The sequence below is a fragment of the Littorina saxatilis genome, linkage group LG8 (assembly GCF_037325665.1).
Source record: "Littorina saxatilis isolate snail1 linkage group LG8, US_GU_Lsax_2.0, whole genome shotgun sequence".
Classification (NCBI taxonomy): Eukaryota; Metazoa; Mollusca; class Gastropoda; order Littorinimorpha; family Littorinidae; genus Littorina; species Littorina saxatilis.
The window spans coordinates 59,000,591-59,016,930 of NC_090252.1; the positions used below are offsets into that span (position 1 = coordinate 59,000,591).

General features: G+C 41.8%; 1 protein-coding gene across 2 annotated transcripts; it reads left to right on the forward strand.

Moving 5' to 3' along the window:
- The first annotated feature begins 338 nt into the window (after window positions 1-338).
- On the forward strand, window positions 339-15,887 carry LOC138972412 (uncharacterized). 2 transcript variants are annotated; one of them, XM_070345069.1, is made up of 7 exons: window positions 339-435; window positions 9,999-10,132; window positions 10,385-10,563; window positions 12,504-12,776; window positions 13,226-13,492; window positions 15,006-15,119; window positions 15,371-15,887. In XM_070345069.1, exons 3-7 carry the CDS (start codon window positions 10,482-10,484, stop codon window positions 15,706-15,708), a joined length of 1,074 nt encoding a protein of 357 aa, XP_070201170.1. In that variant the 5' UTR covers window positions 339-435; window positions 9,999-10,132; window positions 10,385-10,481; the 3' UTR covers window positions 15,709-15,887. The 2 variants fall into 2 exon arrangements, with proteins under 2 accessions (XP_070201170.1, XP_070201171.1); XM_070345070.1 differs by lacking the exon at window positions 339-435 and having other exon boundaries at window positions 9,609-10,132.
- The last annotated feature ends 453 nt before the right edge of the window (window positions 15,888-16,340 follow it).

Consider the following 16,340-nt stretch of genomic DNA (forward strand, 5'->3'; position numbering starts at 1 on the left):
CCAAGAAAATACCGGAACTGTTAATACCATTGTATATGCAACTAGCAACCGCGGGAAAAAAAGGCTTATGTCTGAAGATGTAATAAATGTGCGTTTTGCTTTCAGAGTTTGGCGTTGGCGCGTGTCAACAGGGATACATCGACGTTGAGGAGGACCGCAACACGACCTTGGGTTGTGAAAATCTAAACCCATCCTGGGATGTAAAGTGGAATTTAAACTCGATCGTCAATGGAGGGGGCACTCAGATTACACGTTGTTATATATGTGGTACATGCCCCTCGAAGTGTGCAATCAGGTTTCCACGTTTCATAGCGGAAAGAACCAGCACCACACGTAAACTGGTCGTTGTCAACCCTCGCAGAGAGGACGGAGGCAAGACGATGCAGTGTGCCAATGGAAACAATTTAATCGTCGAATGCAAGATTCGTGTTGTTCGTAAGTTTGTGTTAGTGTGTTTGTGCTTTGTTGTTTGATCCATTTGGATAAGTAAGTAACGTTGCAACCGTTTGTGAAATGTATTAGGGTTAGTATAAAGATTGTTGTTTCTTTGCCGTGTTTGGTTGCAACATTTCACACGGTTTTTTTTGAGCACATGCTTCCTCCGATTTTAACTAACATACAATATATTATGTTTGCCCATAGAAACGACATTTGTAGAATTGTCCGTTCTGACGAAATAGACTTCTTCTGTCTCGGTTTACGTTTGAATAGGCGTAAAATCAATGCACGCTCTGGCATCTTCATAAGTGAGTTACCAAACACATTTGTTTTTCAATCAAGTTTAAGCGGGCTTGATTTCGGGAAGTGAGTGCATGACTGGGCGGACGAAAGACATTTCAACATGGCAAGTCAAATTTTAGTTTGATTCAATTGTTCAGTCGCATAGTATGCCGTCTCGAGTAGACGAATACATGAACCAATTAAAGTGTATGATGTGTTGAGGAGCGGTCTAAGTGTCCGACGAGTTTTAGTGGAAATAAGACAGCTGTAATTACCTAATCAGCACTGGAAAGGTAATCCTTCGTCCTCTCAACCACTTCAGTCGCGACACGCGTGTATTACTTTGCTAAGTATTTTACACAACTACGAACAAAGCAGATAGCTCTGTGTGTCTAACCATCTTAACCTTATAACTGTCACAGTCAGGTGTGGTATTGCTTTCATGATGTATGGCCATCTTAACCTTCCAACTGTCACAGTCAGCTGTGGTATTGCTCTCATGATGTATGGCCATCTTAACCTTCCAACTGTCACATTCAGCTGTGGTATTGCTTTCATGATGTATGGCCATCTTAACCTTCCAACTGTCACAATCAGCTGTGGTATTGATTTCATGATGTATGACCATCTTAACCTTCCAACTGTCACAATCAGCTGTGGTATTGATTTCATGATGTATGGCCATCTTAACCTTCCAACTGTCACAATCAGCTGTGGTATTGATGTCATGATGTATGACCATCTTAACCTTCCAACTGTCACAGTCAGGTGTGGTATTGCTGTCATGATGTATGGCCATCTTAACCTTCCAACTGTCACAGTCAGCTGTGGTATTGCTTTCATGATGTATGGCCATCTTAACCTTCCAACTGTCACAGTCAGCTGTGGTATTGCTTTCATGATGTATGACCATCTTAACCTTCCAACTGTCACAGTCAGGTGTGGTATTGCTGTCATGATGTATGGCCATCTTAACCTTCCAACTGTCACAGTCAGCTGTAGTATTGCTTTCATGATGTATGGTCATCTTAACCTTCCAACTGTCACAGTCAGCTGTGGTATTGCTTTCATTATGTATGGCCATCTTAACCTTCCAACTGTCACAATCAGCTGTGGTATTGATTTCATGATGCATGGCCATATTAACCTTCCAACTGTCACAATCAGCTGTAGTATTGCTTTCATGATGCATGGCCATCTTAACCTTCGAACTGTCACCGCCAGCTGTGTTATTGCTTTCATGATGTATGGCCATCTTAACCTTCCGACTGTCACCGTCAGCTGTGGTATTGCTTTCATGATGTATGGCCATCTTAACTTTCCAACTGTCACAGCCAGCTGTGGTATTGCTTTCATGATGTATGGCCATCTCCACCCCCTTGCTGCCTTTAACCCCGTCCTTAAGTTAAGCACGAAGTCGACTACGCGAAGCTTGGCGAAAACCCGCAGCTACGGCGAAGTACTTCGTCCACTACATCGCTTCGTAAGTTTTGACATGCGAAGCTACGCCGTAGCTGTGACAAAGTTGTTCTTTTTGAAATACGAATGCTTTTTGATTCAAGATGGACGTAGAAATCACACTCGAAAGAGCAGAGTGCATTCCCTTAGACTTTGCGAAGCTATGCTGAAAGTAGTTCAATTAACTGACGAATTCTCGATCAGGATGCTTCGCGAAGTGAGCTACGAGAAGTCAACTTCGTCCAGTTAAGGACAGGCTTTACATTCTACGTCTCAACATTGTGACATATACCTTTTCCATAACTATTTGTTAATAGGGTAAATAGACGTTTTCCAGAAATAGCCCTTTCAGAATGTTCAAGCATTGCCAGGGAGTTGCTTGCTGCTTTATTGCACAGCTAGCAACAATATCCGGTCACAACAACAAGTGGCCAACCAGTTAAAATCCCGAAATTGCGGCGAATAACTTAACTCCGATGTGTGTGTTGTGCAGTGTCCGATCATTTCTGTTGACAATATACATATCGCAGTTTACGATTTGTTACGGTTACAATCGCTTGCCCCGTCTGATAGCCGACAATACTACATGTAGACATAACAATAACAACACGTTATTGTCTATCAAAATGAATATATTAAAATGGAAATATGTCTTTGAGACGTCTATCCTGCCTGTGAACGATACACATCGACACACGAATTACAAGAACATTCAAACGAAGCACATTAACAATAACAATAACAATAACAATAACAGCACTTTATTGTCCATTAAAATATTACATAAAAATGGAAATTTTTCTTCGGCACACCCTGCATTAAACACATAGGTTATTGTATTACCATGCGTGCTTATTGCAACGAGCCATAACTCAGTGTGGTGTCAACACTTGTATAATCTCTCTCTCTCTCTCTCTCTCTCTCTCTCTCTCTCTCTCTCTCTCTCTCTCTCTCTCTCTCTCTCTCTCTCTCTCTCTCTCTCTCTCTCTCTTCATTACACACGCACACACACCCACACCCACCCACACACTCACACACACACACACACACACACACACACACACACACACACATACACGCACACGCACAAACGCATACGTACACACAGTATCGTACACGCAAACTCACACACAGAAAAACATCCGTGTATGTATATACGGTATCATGCGAGAGAGAGAGAGGGAGGGAGAGAGAGAGAGAACAAGAACAAGAACAAGAACAAGATTTTATTCCTTTAAGGCCTTAGCCCCTTTCGGAAGGGGGCTGGTTACACAAAAGTAAAGCGTGTGTGCAGCAGCAATCCACACACGCGTCGTTTCAAGTGAACAGAAGAAAAGACAATGTATAATCACAAAATACTAATGCTTAAACAGCATTTTCTAAACATTTAAATGAAAAATACAAGAACTTAGCTACATTGCAAAGTATAGTTTCATTTTTCACAGACAACAACAGTGCAAGTTTGAAATTCGAAGGACATCTACAAAATTTTGCTGGAATAAATTGACGTCTTAGATTTTCCAGTGCAGGGCAGCATAAAACAAAATGCAATTCATCTTCAGTACTAGATTGACACAAACGACAGACCAAATTATTTTCACTTACAGCTTTATACCTTTCTGTATGTAAAGCAAGTCTGGAAATACCCAATCTAAATTTAACCAAAACATTTAAAATGTGTCTGTTTACTGGAATTGACAAGTATGTTTCTACAAGATTTGTTGTCTTAAAGGTACGGTACAATGCAAACCGGTCGCTAGTCTGAATATGATTATCCCACTCTTGCCACCGGCAGTCAATAATGCGTTGCCTAAAACATGCCAAAAACGAATTAATACAGGCTACACCTTGGTTAATCCATACATACTGAAAACCATATCGACACAGGCACAACCGTACCTGTGATGCCCAAGTAGATTTACCTCTGCTATCTAGAGTAAACAACATCGTATATGCTTTACGAGGTAATCTACTGTCATCCATTCTTGTCAGTTTCAGCCAGTATCTTATGCAACGTACATATGAATTTAAGTAAATGGGATAACGTCCAAATTCACCATATACAAGATCATTAGGAGTACGCCTGTCAACACCTAAAAAACGTTTTAAAGCAAACAAATGCACCTTTTCTACTGTTGCTGCCTGCATCAGACCCCATACCTCAGCACCATATTGAACAATAGGTTGAACTTGTGAGTCAAAAAGCTTGATAAAAACATCCAAAGACAATCTATCGAATTTATACAAATTACTCATAATACACAGTACTGCACGTTTTGCTCTGGCAACTAGATCTTGACAAGCAAAATTAAAGCTTAATTTGGTAGAAAAATAAATACCTAAATACTTGTATGCATTTACTACCTCCATTCTTTGCCCACCAAAATACCAAACTTCACGAGCAGCTAGATATCCACCTTTACGAAAAACCACGATGTTACTTTTCCCCATGTTTACTTTAAGCTCAAGGCGCTGTGAAGCAAAATATAGACAGTGTAGTTGTGACTGCAGACCAACAACAGTTTCAGACAGCAAAGTAATATCATCGGCAAACAGTAGAATGAACAATTCAACAATGTCAGGGTTTAAAGTAATACCATGCCTACCATTATCCATGATTTCCAATGCCAGCTCATTTATAAATAGAGCGAATAAAATTGGACTGCACACGTCTCCTTGCTTCACACCTTTTGTACAGTTAATGAAATCTGTTAGTTGAGCACCACATCGTATTTTAGCCTTAACCACTGCATACATACTTTTAATACATCTATACAACTTTCCCTTTATACCATTTTTAATCAAAATTGGCCAGAGCAGTCTGCGTGAGATACTATCAAAACATTTCTCAAAATCAATGAAAGCTACATAAAGTTTGCGATTATTAGAAAATTGTTTCTGTACAGCAGCAAGCAGAGTGAAGATGTGGTCAACAGTAGAATAATTTTGTTTGAAACCAGCCTGACATTCACCTGTAATATTATGTAATTCAGTCCACTCTTTTAACAACAGTACCATACAATTTACCACATATATCACACAATGAAATTCCCCTATAGTTGTTAGTATCATTTCTATCTCCTTTCTTAAATAACGGTACAATAACTGAATCGTACCAGTTCTGTGGATAGATTCCCTCATCAAACAAAGCGTTAAACAGTTTCACTAAAAACAACACCACATCTTCGCTAGCTGCTTTAAAAAATTCCCCAATTAAACCATCAGGTCCTGCAGCTTTGCCCGATTTCAGTTTTCTGATAGCAATCAACACTTCTTCTTTGGTAATGGGTCTATCCAGCATTTCTTCATATTCATTATTCACGTCATTAACATCAGCATGCTCATCATCTTCAATGTCATCTTTTTCTAAAATGCTATGAAAGTGCTGGTACCAATCATCAACAGAAATATTATTTTGCTGCTGGACCTTTTTACAAGAAACATTTTTAATTTTCCTCCAAAATTCTCTCTGATCACTTACAGCACCTACAAGTTCTGTATACAAACTGTCATTGTACTGTTTCTTTTTTCTATGCACTAAGTTTTTATATTCACGCCTGGCTTTACAATACTCATCCCTATCCTCATCTTCTAATGAATTCCTACATTTTCTCAGCAACTTTCTGACACGTCTTCTTTCAAGCACACATTCACAATCAAACCATTTGGATTTACGTGGTTCATCTGACAAGATAATAGTTTTCTTCATACAAGTTGCACAATCTTTAACTGAATTTATAAACAAAGTCAAAGCATCATTTACATTAATATCAATCATTTCGCTTGCCAGTCGTAACTGTTGCCGAAACACATCAGAATTAATTGCATCTTTGTACTGATGTTCATGATCAGAGTTCCAAAAAATTTTTTGGAAAACTTCTTTTTTCTTAACCTTTGTAGCATGTGAATAAAGGTTGTTTTGTTGAGTGATAGTTAATTCAAGTGGCATGTGTTGTGAATCAATATTGTCAGAGACATAAAGGCTGCAAGATTTAACAATGGAATCAAACAAATCATAGGAAGCAAGGAAGTAGTCATTCACACTGTATCCAAATTCAGAGATGAATGTGTAACAACCCTGAAGGTCGCCATTACATACACCATTCATAATGCATAATCCAAGTGAACTGCACATATTCAAAAGACACTTCCCATATTGATTCATAACTCCATCTTGCGAATTTCTTACAAATGATCCAACACCAGATTTCATAGAACAATCAAAAATCACATCTTCATCAAAACAGTCCGGGAACACCTTTGCTGTTCTACCATTTAAGTCACCGCATAGAAGAACAGGTAACTCACCAACTTTACACAAACAGTCAACCAAGTAATCTTCTAATAAGTTTATGCCATTATCAATACCAAACACAGCGTAGAACCGAGAATTTTCAGGTGGGACATAAGCACAAACAAACAAAACATCAGTTGAAAAACCGAAAAAGTGTTTATCAAGAACGAATGACAAAAAATTCCCTCCACCACTATCATCCTCCTCCACTGCACGCACATACTGCAAGAGGGTCGAGCGAATCAAACAAATAACACCGCCAGATTCTCTCCCTTGTCTGCCCAAATCCGAAGACGGTTTGACAAAAGCAGTATGAGAAGAAAACAAAGAAGAGTTGAATTGTTTTACAAATGTTTCAACTAAACAAATTATATCAAAAGAAGAAACGTACTGTACAAAATTATAATCTTTTAATTTTGGCAACAAACCGCCAACATTCCAATGAAGAAAAGTAAAGTTATTTTCTTTTTTATTTACATCAGAAACAAGACAATCAGAAGAATCGTCACTCTCATCAAGTGTGTCTTTTCTGTACACATCGGACGCACCCAAATCACTAGGGGAGGGGAGAGGGGAGGAGGGAGAATGCTGTGTACTGTCTGCTACGTCACCAAGTGCACTACATGACCCCACACTGCGCACTGACTCTGAATGCTCACAATTCACGTCATGGTTACAGGTAGGCATAGGCCTATTATCGTCACACTGGAATGCGGCACGTGCCGAAATCATGTCACCCGTGTCACTACACGCTTCGTCGTAAACAATGTCCACAGTCCCACCCGGTGTACGTTTACATTTTGCTCCCCTAGTCAAAATACTGTCCGATGTAAACAGGGGCCGGCCACATCTCTATCTTTTAATAGCATGCGCGTTGGCCACTTCTTTGATAGAGTCCTCACCATCGAGCACGTACTTCTTACCGTCGATCAAAAGGTGGTCATAGACCATGGTAGCACGTTTACCACTATCCTTGGCAGCACGGCGATGTTGGTTCAGTTTCTTTCGAATGTCACGCACACGTGCAGAGAAGTCTTCGGCCACGAAAACGTCAGATCCCTTCAGCTTTTCTCTGGCCTTCTTCAGGATGTTGACACGGTCTTTGTAGTACACGCAGCGGGCCACCACTGGAGCGTCACGCTTGTTGCTGGTTCTGTGCACACGGTCGAACTCAATAGGGTTAGGAAGTCCCAAGGGATCTGCCAACAGATCCTGCACGGCGTCTTCACATTGTTGGGGTGTTTCGTTTTCAGGTCGTGTAAGTCCATAGAAGACGAGGTTGTTCCGCCTGGAACGACACTCAAGATCGTCAGCCTTCATTTCAATGTCGTCGAGTCTAGACTTGAGATTTTCATTTTCTTTTCTCAGGTGCCCTACTTCCTCTCTCAACTCACGCACTTCTTCTCTTGTTTCAGTGTAGGCCGCGTTCATCTCTTGTTTTAGGCTGTCCAGCTTTCTCTCCAGGTTGGTATCCATAGTGGCCAGTTTTTTGTCAAAGTTCGAATCCATTGACGCCAGTCTGTCCATCACATCTTTCAAGGTAGGTTCGCTGTTACTTTTGTCCATACTCTCTCTCCACCCGCCGCCAGACTCACCACTCTTACTCGTCAGCCTTGTCTGGCGCATCTGGTCCTGTGGTATCGGCTTGGGAGGGCCAGGGTTCAGTTCAACGTCGCCACACAGTTGTAGGAGATTGCAGTAGAAAATCTGCGCCAGGAGCAAACCCACCATTACACCGGCACACAGAGAATGGAGTTTCAATGTCCGTATCTTGACCTTGTTCATGGCCCGACGATGCATGAAGGCGATGAATGTTGCCACAAAACAGCCACATTTTGCCCTAAAGTTCAGTGGAACGGCTGGCATGGTCACTCACACAGTTCGTCACCAAAATTTGACTCATGAAATGACGTGGTACTTCACCAATTTGACTAATTTGTCAGAGCTACTGCACACCGCTGCAGTACACGGGAACGTGTATCACGCACCCCCCAAGAGAGAGAGAGAGAGACTAAGAAAGAGAGAGAGACTAAGCAAGAGAGAGAGAGAGACTAAGAAAGAGAGAGAGAGAGAGAGAGAGAGAGAGAGAGAGAGAGAGAGAGAGAGAGAGAGAGAGAGAGAGAGAGAGAGAGAGAGAGAGAGAGAGAGAGAGAGAGAGGTAGAGAGGGGGGAGGGGGAAAGAGCGAGCGAGAAAGAAAGAGCGAGAGAAGACAGAAAGACAGATTGAGAGAGAGAGGGGGAGGAGAGCGGGAGAGACAAGGAGAGAGCGATGTTAAAGAGGTACAGAGAAAGAGCGATTGAGAGGTGCAGAGAGGGGGGGAGAGAGAGAGAGAGAGAGAGAGAGAGAGAGAGAGAGAGAGAGAGAGAGAGAGAGAGAGAGAGAGAGAGAGAGAGAGAGAGAGAGAGAGAGAGAGAGAGAGAGCTTAGAATGGTTTATTATACTAAGGCCACATACTCATATACAAACCACGGGGGATGGGGGAAGAACAAAATCAAAAAAAACAAAACACACACCAACAACAACCATGACATAATTACGTGGTGAAAAAAATAATATATATAGAGAGAGAGAGACACACACACACACACACACACACACACACACACACACACACACACACACACACACACACACACACACACACACACACAGACAGACAGATCCGACAGCCAGTCATGCAGACATATATATATATACGGTATCATGCGAGAGAGAGAGATATATATATATATATATATTTATATATATACACACTCACACGCAAACACAAAGGGAAGTGTCTGCCGTTTGAACATGTAGTAATGCTATCGACACGTAGTGCTATCGACACGTAGCGCTACAGTACATTGGATTTTCAAAAATAGTGATATCGACACGTAGTTCTATTGAGACGTAGTGATAATGGCATGTGTGAATTGTGGCAATAGCACTACGTGCCGATAGCACTACTGTTTTTGGCAATTTGTGTCGATGGCAATACAGAAAATAGCGCAAACGATACGTAGCACAAATGACACGTAGCGCTAGCGGGACGCACCGCTCACTAATAAGAGATCTGAAACGAGTATCTCTGCACTGATCGTTAGATTTGGATTTAGAAAACAACCGAACTTATGGATTGTATATGGATATTCATGTGTTCAAGCCTGAAGTTCCTAGTTTAAATGCAGTATGTTTGTATTGTTTGCTCCACAGATGTATATTTCGTACATTAGAGCGTTCGGAACTTTTCAATTGCTAAAGTATTTCCCACAAAGTCTAACTCATCAACCTGTGAGCTATCGAGGATCCAGGCATGTTGTTGGGTAAGTGATTTTGGTTGCTGGGTAAGTTACTGAAAAATAAGTTTACATAGAGAAAGAAGCAGAGGGGGGAATCAAGCACGTTATCTACGCCTAACTGTGAACAATAAAGCGATAGAAGACATATTTATCGGCGCCACCATATTTATTCATATACTTGTTTGTGTAGGAAGGACATAATTAAACATGAACAAAATCAGTAAACCAGAGTACATGTTTGAAGGCAAGGCGGAGCTGCAGAATGCCTCAGTGACCCTTCACGACAACTGGACTGTGACAGGAACAGTGTCCTTCCACTCGCTGTTTGCTTCGGACAACAGTACTATCTGTCGCTGGTACAGCACGGTACATAGTAATGTGAGTATCGAGTTTTAATGGTGAGGCATTGGTACATATGTGTGTGTGTGTGTGTGTGTGTGTGTGTGTGTGTGTGTGTGTGTGTGTGTGTGTGTGTGTGTGTGTGTGTGTGTGTGTGTGTGTGTGTGTGTGTGTGTGTGTGTGTGTGTGTGTGTGTGTGTGTGTGTGTGACGTAAAGTGAACGTTGTGATGAATGCACAGTCTTGAAAACATGCGATATGTCAAACATATGATACAGGATTTGCTTTTCAGACAAAACGCCTGTCAACTGCACCAACAGAACTCTCGATGTATTTTGACAACGGCAAGTTGTTTTTTCCGCGGCAAGTGCGATGCAGAGATAGTGCTCATGACATCTGACGGAGCGCACGACATCTCCGTTGAAATTATCCCTGGTCATGGTCCGATCTTCGCTGGCACCATCTATACGGGTAACAACTACAATAACAATAACAATAGATTATACGTTGCATATTCCATTAATTCGTGATACAAAAAAAGTAAATAGCGCCTAACAGATTGAAACAGAGTAAGAATTGTCGAACCGTGCGCTACTGGTATCTGCAGGAGAACATTAATTATGCAATTGATAAGACAGGTTGGTTTATCTGTTCTGAATCGACAATAGAGAAAAGGCTCCGTCTACTTCAGGGCAAGTTACTTCGCAATATTTATTCGAACCATATATTTTCTGTATGTAACATGAAGGTTGTGGAGAACAAGTTTAGTTCATGTTGTAACGGTATTGTTGATAATATAATATATATTTGTTGGCCCAATTGTGATTGAGTTCTGGAAACAAATATTAAACAAGAAAATAATGAAATCGCATTAATTTGACTTGTTAACTGAATGTCAGCATGTATCAGAAAACAAAGGCGCCAATACCACTTGTCTGCCTGATTTGAAAAACAAAAGCAGATCCAGAATATGTATTGTGGATAACACATAAATTGTGGCATAATCATAAGTGGAAACGTTACTGTTAATTTGGTAGAGTATTGTTGAAGCCTTTTTTGCAGTTATCAGAGTTTAGATTATTGAAGATTTGTTGTATTGTCAAGATGGATTATAATTATTTGCCTGATCTATGGTCATATGTTAATGAATGAGGAGACAAACATATTATTTACGCACTTAAATCGTCAGTCCGGACTGCAGGGCAGAACGTGCTGTCCTCTGTTGTATGTCTAATAGTGTTGGTGTTAGTGGCGGTAAGGGCGGTGATAGTAGTAGTGCCGTAAAGTACCTTGCAAGCGCCCACCCCACGTATCCACAAATGTTGCCACAGAGTAGGGAATGGGCGTTTAATATGTACCGTACCATACGAATGAGCGATAGTTGGTCAGCTGGTGACAACAATGTTAATAAGATGTGTTTGTGTGCCCCAGCACATCCAAACAAGCACAACATAAATTGTCAAATCCGTTGTCAGTTCACTTGAACCTACCCTAGCCGTTTCAGTAGTAATTAAACAAACACAAGTTGCGTTACGCGACATTGATACATTTAGTCAATCTGTCAAACTGAACACACTGCATTTCAGTTAATGTCGTTGTGGTGGTTGTTGTTGTTGCTGTTGTTAGTCTTGTTGTTGTTGTTGTTGTTGTTGTTGTTGTTGTTGTTGTTGTTGTTGTTGTTCTTGTTCGTGCAGAAGTTGACCATAATCTGGTGTTGTATTTGCAACAGTTGCTTTTGTTGGTGTTGTCGTTATAATTGCCATTGCTGTAGTTGTATAACATAATGTTGACTTTGATGTCGTCGTGTATGAAACTGTAAACCAGCTACAGTGGAAAGCATCTTGTGCTTCTCGATCTCTGTGTGATATAGTGGCGCTAGTGAAAAAGAGAAAGCACAACTGGATAGGATCGTAAGACAGGCATCACGGATAGTTGGGTGCGACTTACCATCCATCGCCTCATTGTACAACACGCGGCTCATCCGGAGAGCCAATAGTATCATCGGCGACACCACTCACCCACCCAACCCTCTGTTTGAGCTTCTCCCCTCGGGCAAGCGGTTTAGAGCCCTGAAGACTAGAACTAGTCGTTTCAGGAACAGTTTTTTCCCAGAGGCCATCTTGTCTGCACTCTGAATCTGTTGTTGGTGCTTGTGTGGACGCTCATGCAGAGCAGTACACAAGTCCAGTGCTTCTTTTGGGGGGTTGGGTGGGAGAAAGGGGGAGACTCTAGTCGGTTGTGCAAATAGTATTTAACCATGGGTGTGAATGTGAGTGTGGACGTGGATATATGATTTACTGCAACATTCATGTGCTTTTGCATTTTGGAAATAAATTCTATTGATTGGGGGGGGGGGGGGGGGGGGAGAAGTTCGTTATTGTTGTTACTTGCATTTTTGCATGTGTGACCAGCACTCGTGGGACCAGGCAAGCTGACGGCACTGAACAACACGTGTCCAGCCTACGTGGCGGAAGGAAGTGACGTGAGATGTCAGTGTGGCTACCTGCCCACCCAGCAAGGTTCACCGCCCGCCCATGTGTCCTGGGTACACGGCGCCATGTCAGCGGTTCTGGAACTTGACAATGTGGAGAGACAACAACACGGAAATGTGTATCGCTGCCACTCAGTGTGGGGAGCGGGGGAAGAGATCAACGCGTACTACAACTACACGTTACAAGTTGCTTGTAAGTGAAAAATTAGAAATTAGGATTATTCTGGGGTGCGGAGAGACGAAGGGAAGGGGGGTGGTGGGGGGGGGGAGGGGATAGGGGTTCGGGGCCTTAAAAGGCATATACATTTGGAATGAAATCACACGGGAATTAATGTTTTCTTTGGGGTACGAACATGGGTGCAACAATTGTTGTGCAGAGTTTAGTTGAGAAGAAAGAAAGACACAAGCAACAAGAGCATCCAAACGTTAGATTTAAGAATTGATTCTGTCAGTCACTACCCTAAATAGCTTTAGACCATACTATATGAACAGTGGTTTTGTTGAGTGCTAATCAACAAACACCACAGTAGCTTGGAATATTCATTATCTGACATTCAGCAAGAGAGAGACAAGCGAACGGAAATATGGATATACATAACCGTCTGCATCCTGTGACCAAAGCATGCCTTTTTTTCGTTGCAGACGGACCAACCCGAAATGATATCACGAGTGCCAAACTTAGCGACCCTGATCAAAATGCAATCCTGACCTGTACATCCGATTACGTGTTTCCTTCGGCCAATTTCTCTTGGAGCATCACATGTCTGACTGAAACAATTAACCGTCAGTCCAGCGCATGCACCGTCATACCAGAAGTCATCATGCATAATACGGAAGTCGTTTGCGTTGTGTCTAATTTTCAACTACCAGATTTGCATTCCACAGCAGTTTTCAAAATCGGCGGAACGCGTAAGTATATATCTTGCGTGTTTATTGAGTCAAAACAAAACTCTGCTCGCTGCCTGTTTCAAACACATCATGGCAGAAGGGGGTTGTTTTTAGACTCAACCGTCTGCTATTTAAGGTTCCTATAAAGGCTTTGGAGAGAGAGAGAGAGAGAGAGAGAGAGAGAGAGAGAGAGAGAGAGAGAGAGAGAGAGAGAGAGAGAGAGAGAGAGAGAGAGAGAGATAGAGAGAGAGAGAGAGAGAGAGAGAGAGAGAGATGATCCTAAGTTCTAGATATTACATCTAGAGAATACTACATGGCTTGCTGTGTCGTACCAGATTTACAAAAACACACAATAGTTTTAAATAGTAAACTGCAAGCGAAAGCGCGCTGTTAACTATTTGAAAAAGCAACATGATATACACACATGTGGTATGAACGATGTTGTTATATAATGAGTGGTCTCTCTAACGTATGTGGGATAAAACATTATATTAAATGTCAAGCACAAAAAAAGCAAACAAACAAACCACCAAACAAATATAAAATAAGAACGTAATCAACAAAGATAACTGTTAAACGTTGATACAAGCAATATGTAAAGATAACATAATGACAAACAATTCACATATACGCACACTTTCCCATACAAGGCTTGATCTGTATCCTTCGCAACACCAATACAAACTGCAAAATGTGACCCTCCACCACGGAATGAGTCGCATGTCACCTTTGCATGATTTTCATATTTTTACATTTTCCTAAAGCGTTTTTTATGCTCTATCCAGTGGTGAAACCCGTTTTAGAAAAGAGCGAAAACTGTTTGAGTTATAAGCCTGTGACTAAGGTTACCAGACACACTGTTACCAGACACTCCCCGGACTTATTTTTAGCCTAGCGCAGAACCGCGCGAGGTGACATGCGACTCATTTCGTGGTGGAGGGTCACAAATGATTGTAGAAACTCATCTGTGCTGGCTGCATGGTCTACCACCAAAGTATTGATCAAGTCACACAAGAGCGACATGGTATTTATCAATGTGTTTTTGTTATTATAAGTAATGAACTTACCTGTGTTCGATATTGGAGATACTATGATGGACAGGGTTGTGGTGTGGTAACGTCTCCTTCTGGATTTAAAAAACCCAGATCACTGCTTAATCATTCTATTACTCTCGTTAAAAAAAGAATTGCCATTGTCATTGTCATTGTCTCTCTCTCTCTCTCTCTCTCTCTCTCTCTCTCTCTCTCTCTCTCTCTCTCTCTCTCTCTCTGCCTTTATCTCCCTCCCTCTCCCTCTCTCTCCCCCTCTCTCTCTCTCTCTCTCTCTCTGTCTCTCTCTCTCTCTCTGTCTGTTTGTCTCTCTCTTTCTCTCTCTCCTCTCTCTCTATCTTTCTCTCTCTCTGTCTCTCTCTCTCCACATCACTATTACTAACAAACACTGTCCATCACGTTTCTCTCCCCCGTCTCTGAGACGGACAAATACGAATTTTAATAAGTGTGATTAACTTGCTTTCTGTTCTTGCTGATGACTGCAGATGACGACGAAAACAAAGATGTCACCGTTGTTGCTGTTGCTGGTGGAGTTGGTTGTGTTGCCCTTGCCGCTGTCGCCGTCGTTGTCATTTTCGCCATCGTCTGCAAGTGCAGAGGTGAATATCTCATTCACTGGTGCGCACTGTTGGCGTATGATCTAGTGTGTGTATGTGTGTGTGTGTGCGTGTGTGCGTGTGTGTGTGTGTGTGCGTTCGTGTGTGCGTATGTGTGTGTGTGTGTGTGTTTGTGTGTATCTGTCTCTCTGTCTGTCTGCCTGTCTGTCTGTCTGTGTGTTTGTCTGTTTCAGTGTCTGTGTCCGTATATGTAAAACAAGAACATTGAACCAAAATAAACAATCACATTACAGATAAAACCTACGATAAACCAAGACGGCGAAGACAGCCTTCACACGTGTACCTGGATCTACATCACGGTACAAACACAGCCTCGGCTCCATCGCAACAGATCGTCTCGGGTGACCTCAACGACACCGCCCTTTCCTCGGACGCTGACTACCTGACTCCAGTGCGTGCCACCGTCAGTGCCTCTGATGCTGTTCCTGACTACATAGAAATCATGGGGGAAGACCCGGCCTGTGAACACAGCGCTACTTACGTCAACCATCCCCCAGCACCAGACAGCGAGCAGGACGAAAACCACTACTACAGTCAGGCCAGGGATGATGTGTCTACACGTAAGAACTGATGAAGATATTGAATAATCTGTAGTAACCTCCAGAGGTAACATCGATGAAGATACTGAATACCCTATAGTAACCTCTGCAATCTGTTTATAAACCCCTTGTCTACAGATGCTAACTGTGGAAGACATTGAATACTCCATAGTAACCTCTACAGTCAGTGTAAGGCCCGACTACAAGCAAATCGCGGGTGCCTATATCATACCATAGCCATATGACAACATATGTAAATGCAATTTGGTCAACATGTTTTGAGAAAATTAAATGTTAAGATGGTGGTTTTTATTTGTCTGAACTAAAAACAAAACAAAAACAAATATGAGTAAACATTAAACCAACAAAGTTAACACAAAATAGCGCGCATGGAAATGAGCTGCTGGTTTTCCCTTGTCATGTTTAAAACTATAGCTATGTAGGACGTAATGTTTCGTTTGTTGAAGTGAAAATTATGTATTAGGATCTTAAACTAAAACTAAATGTCGATCGACCCTTAACAGTTTTTGCCACACCGTCTCCGCCGTCTGTTGCAAATGTTCACCTTGTTTTGTTTAAATACACCATTCAGGCAACATAAACTTCAACAATGTTGATCCCATGTAATTGATTTTGGGACAGACTGACATATTCATTGGGGTCA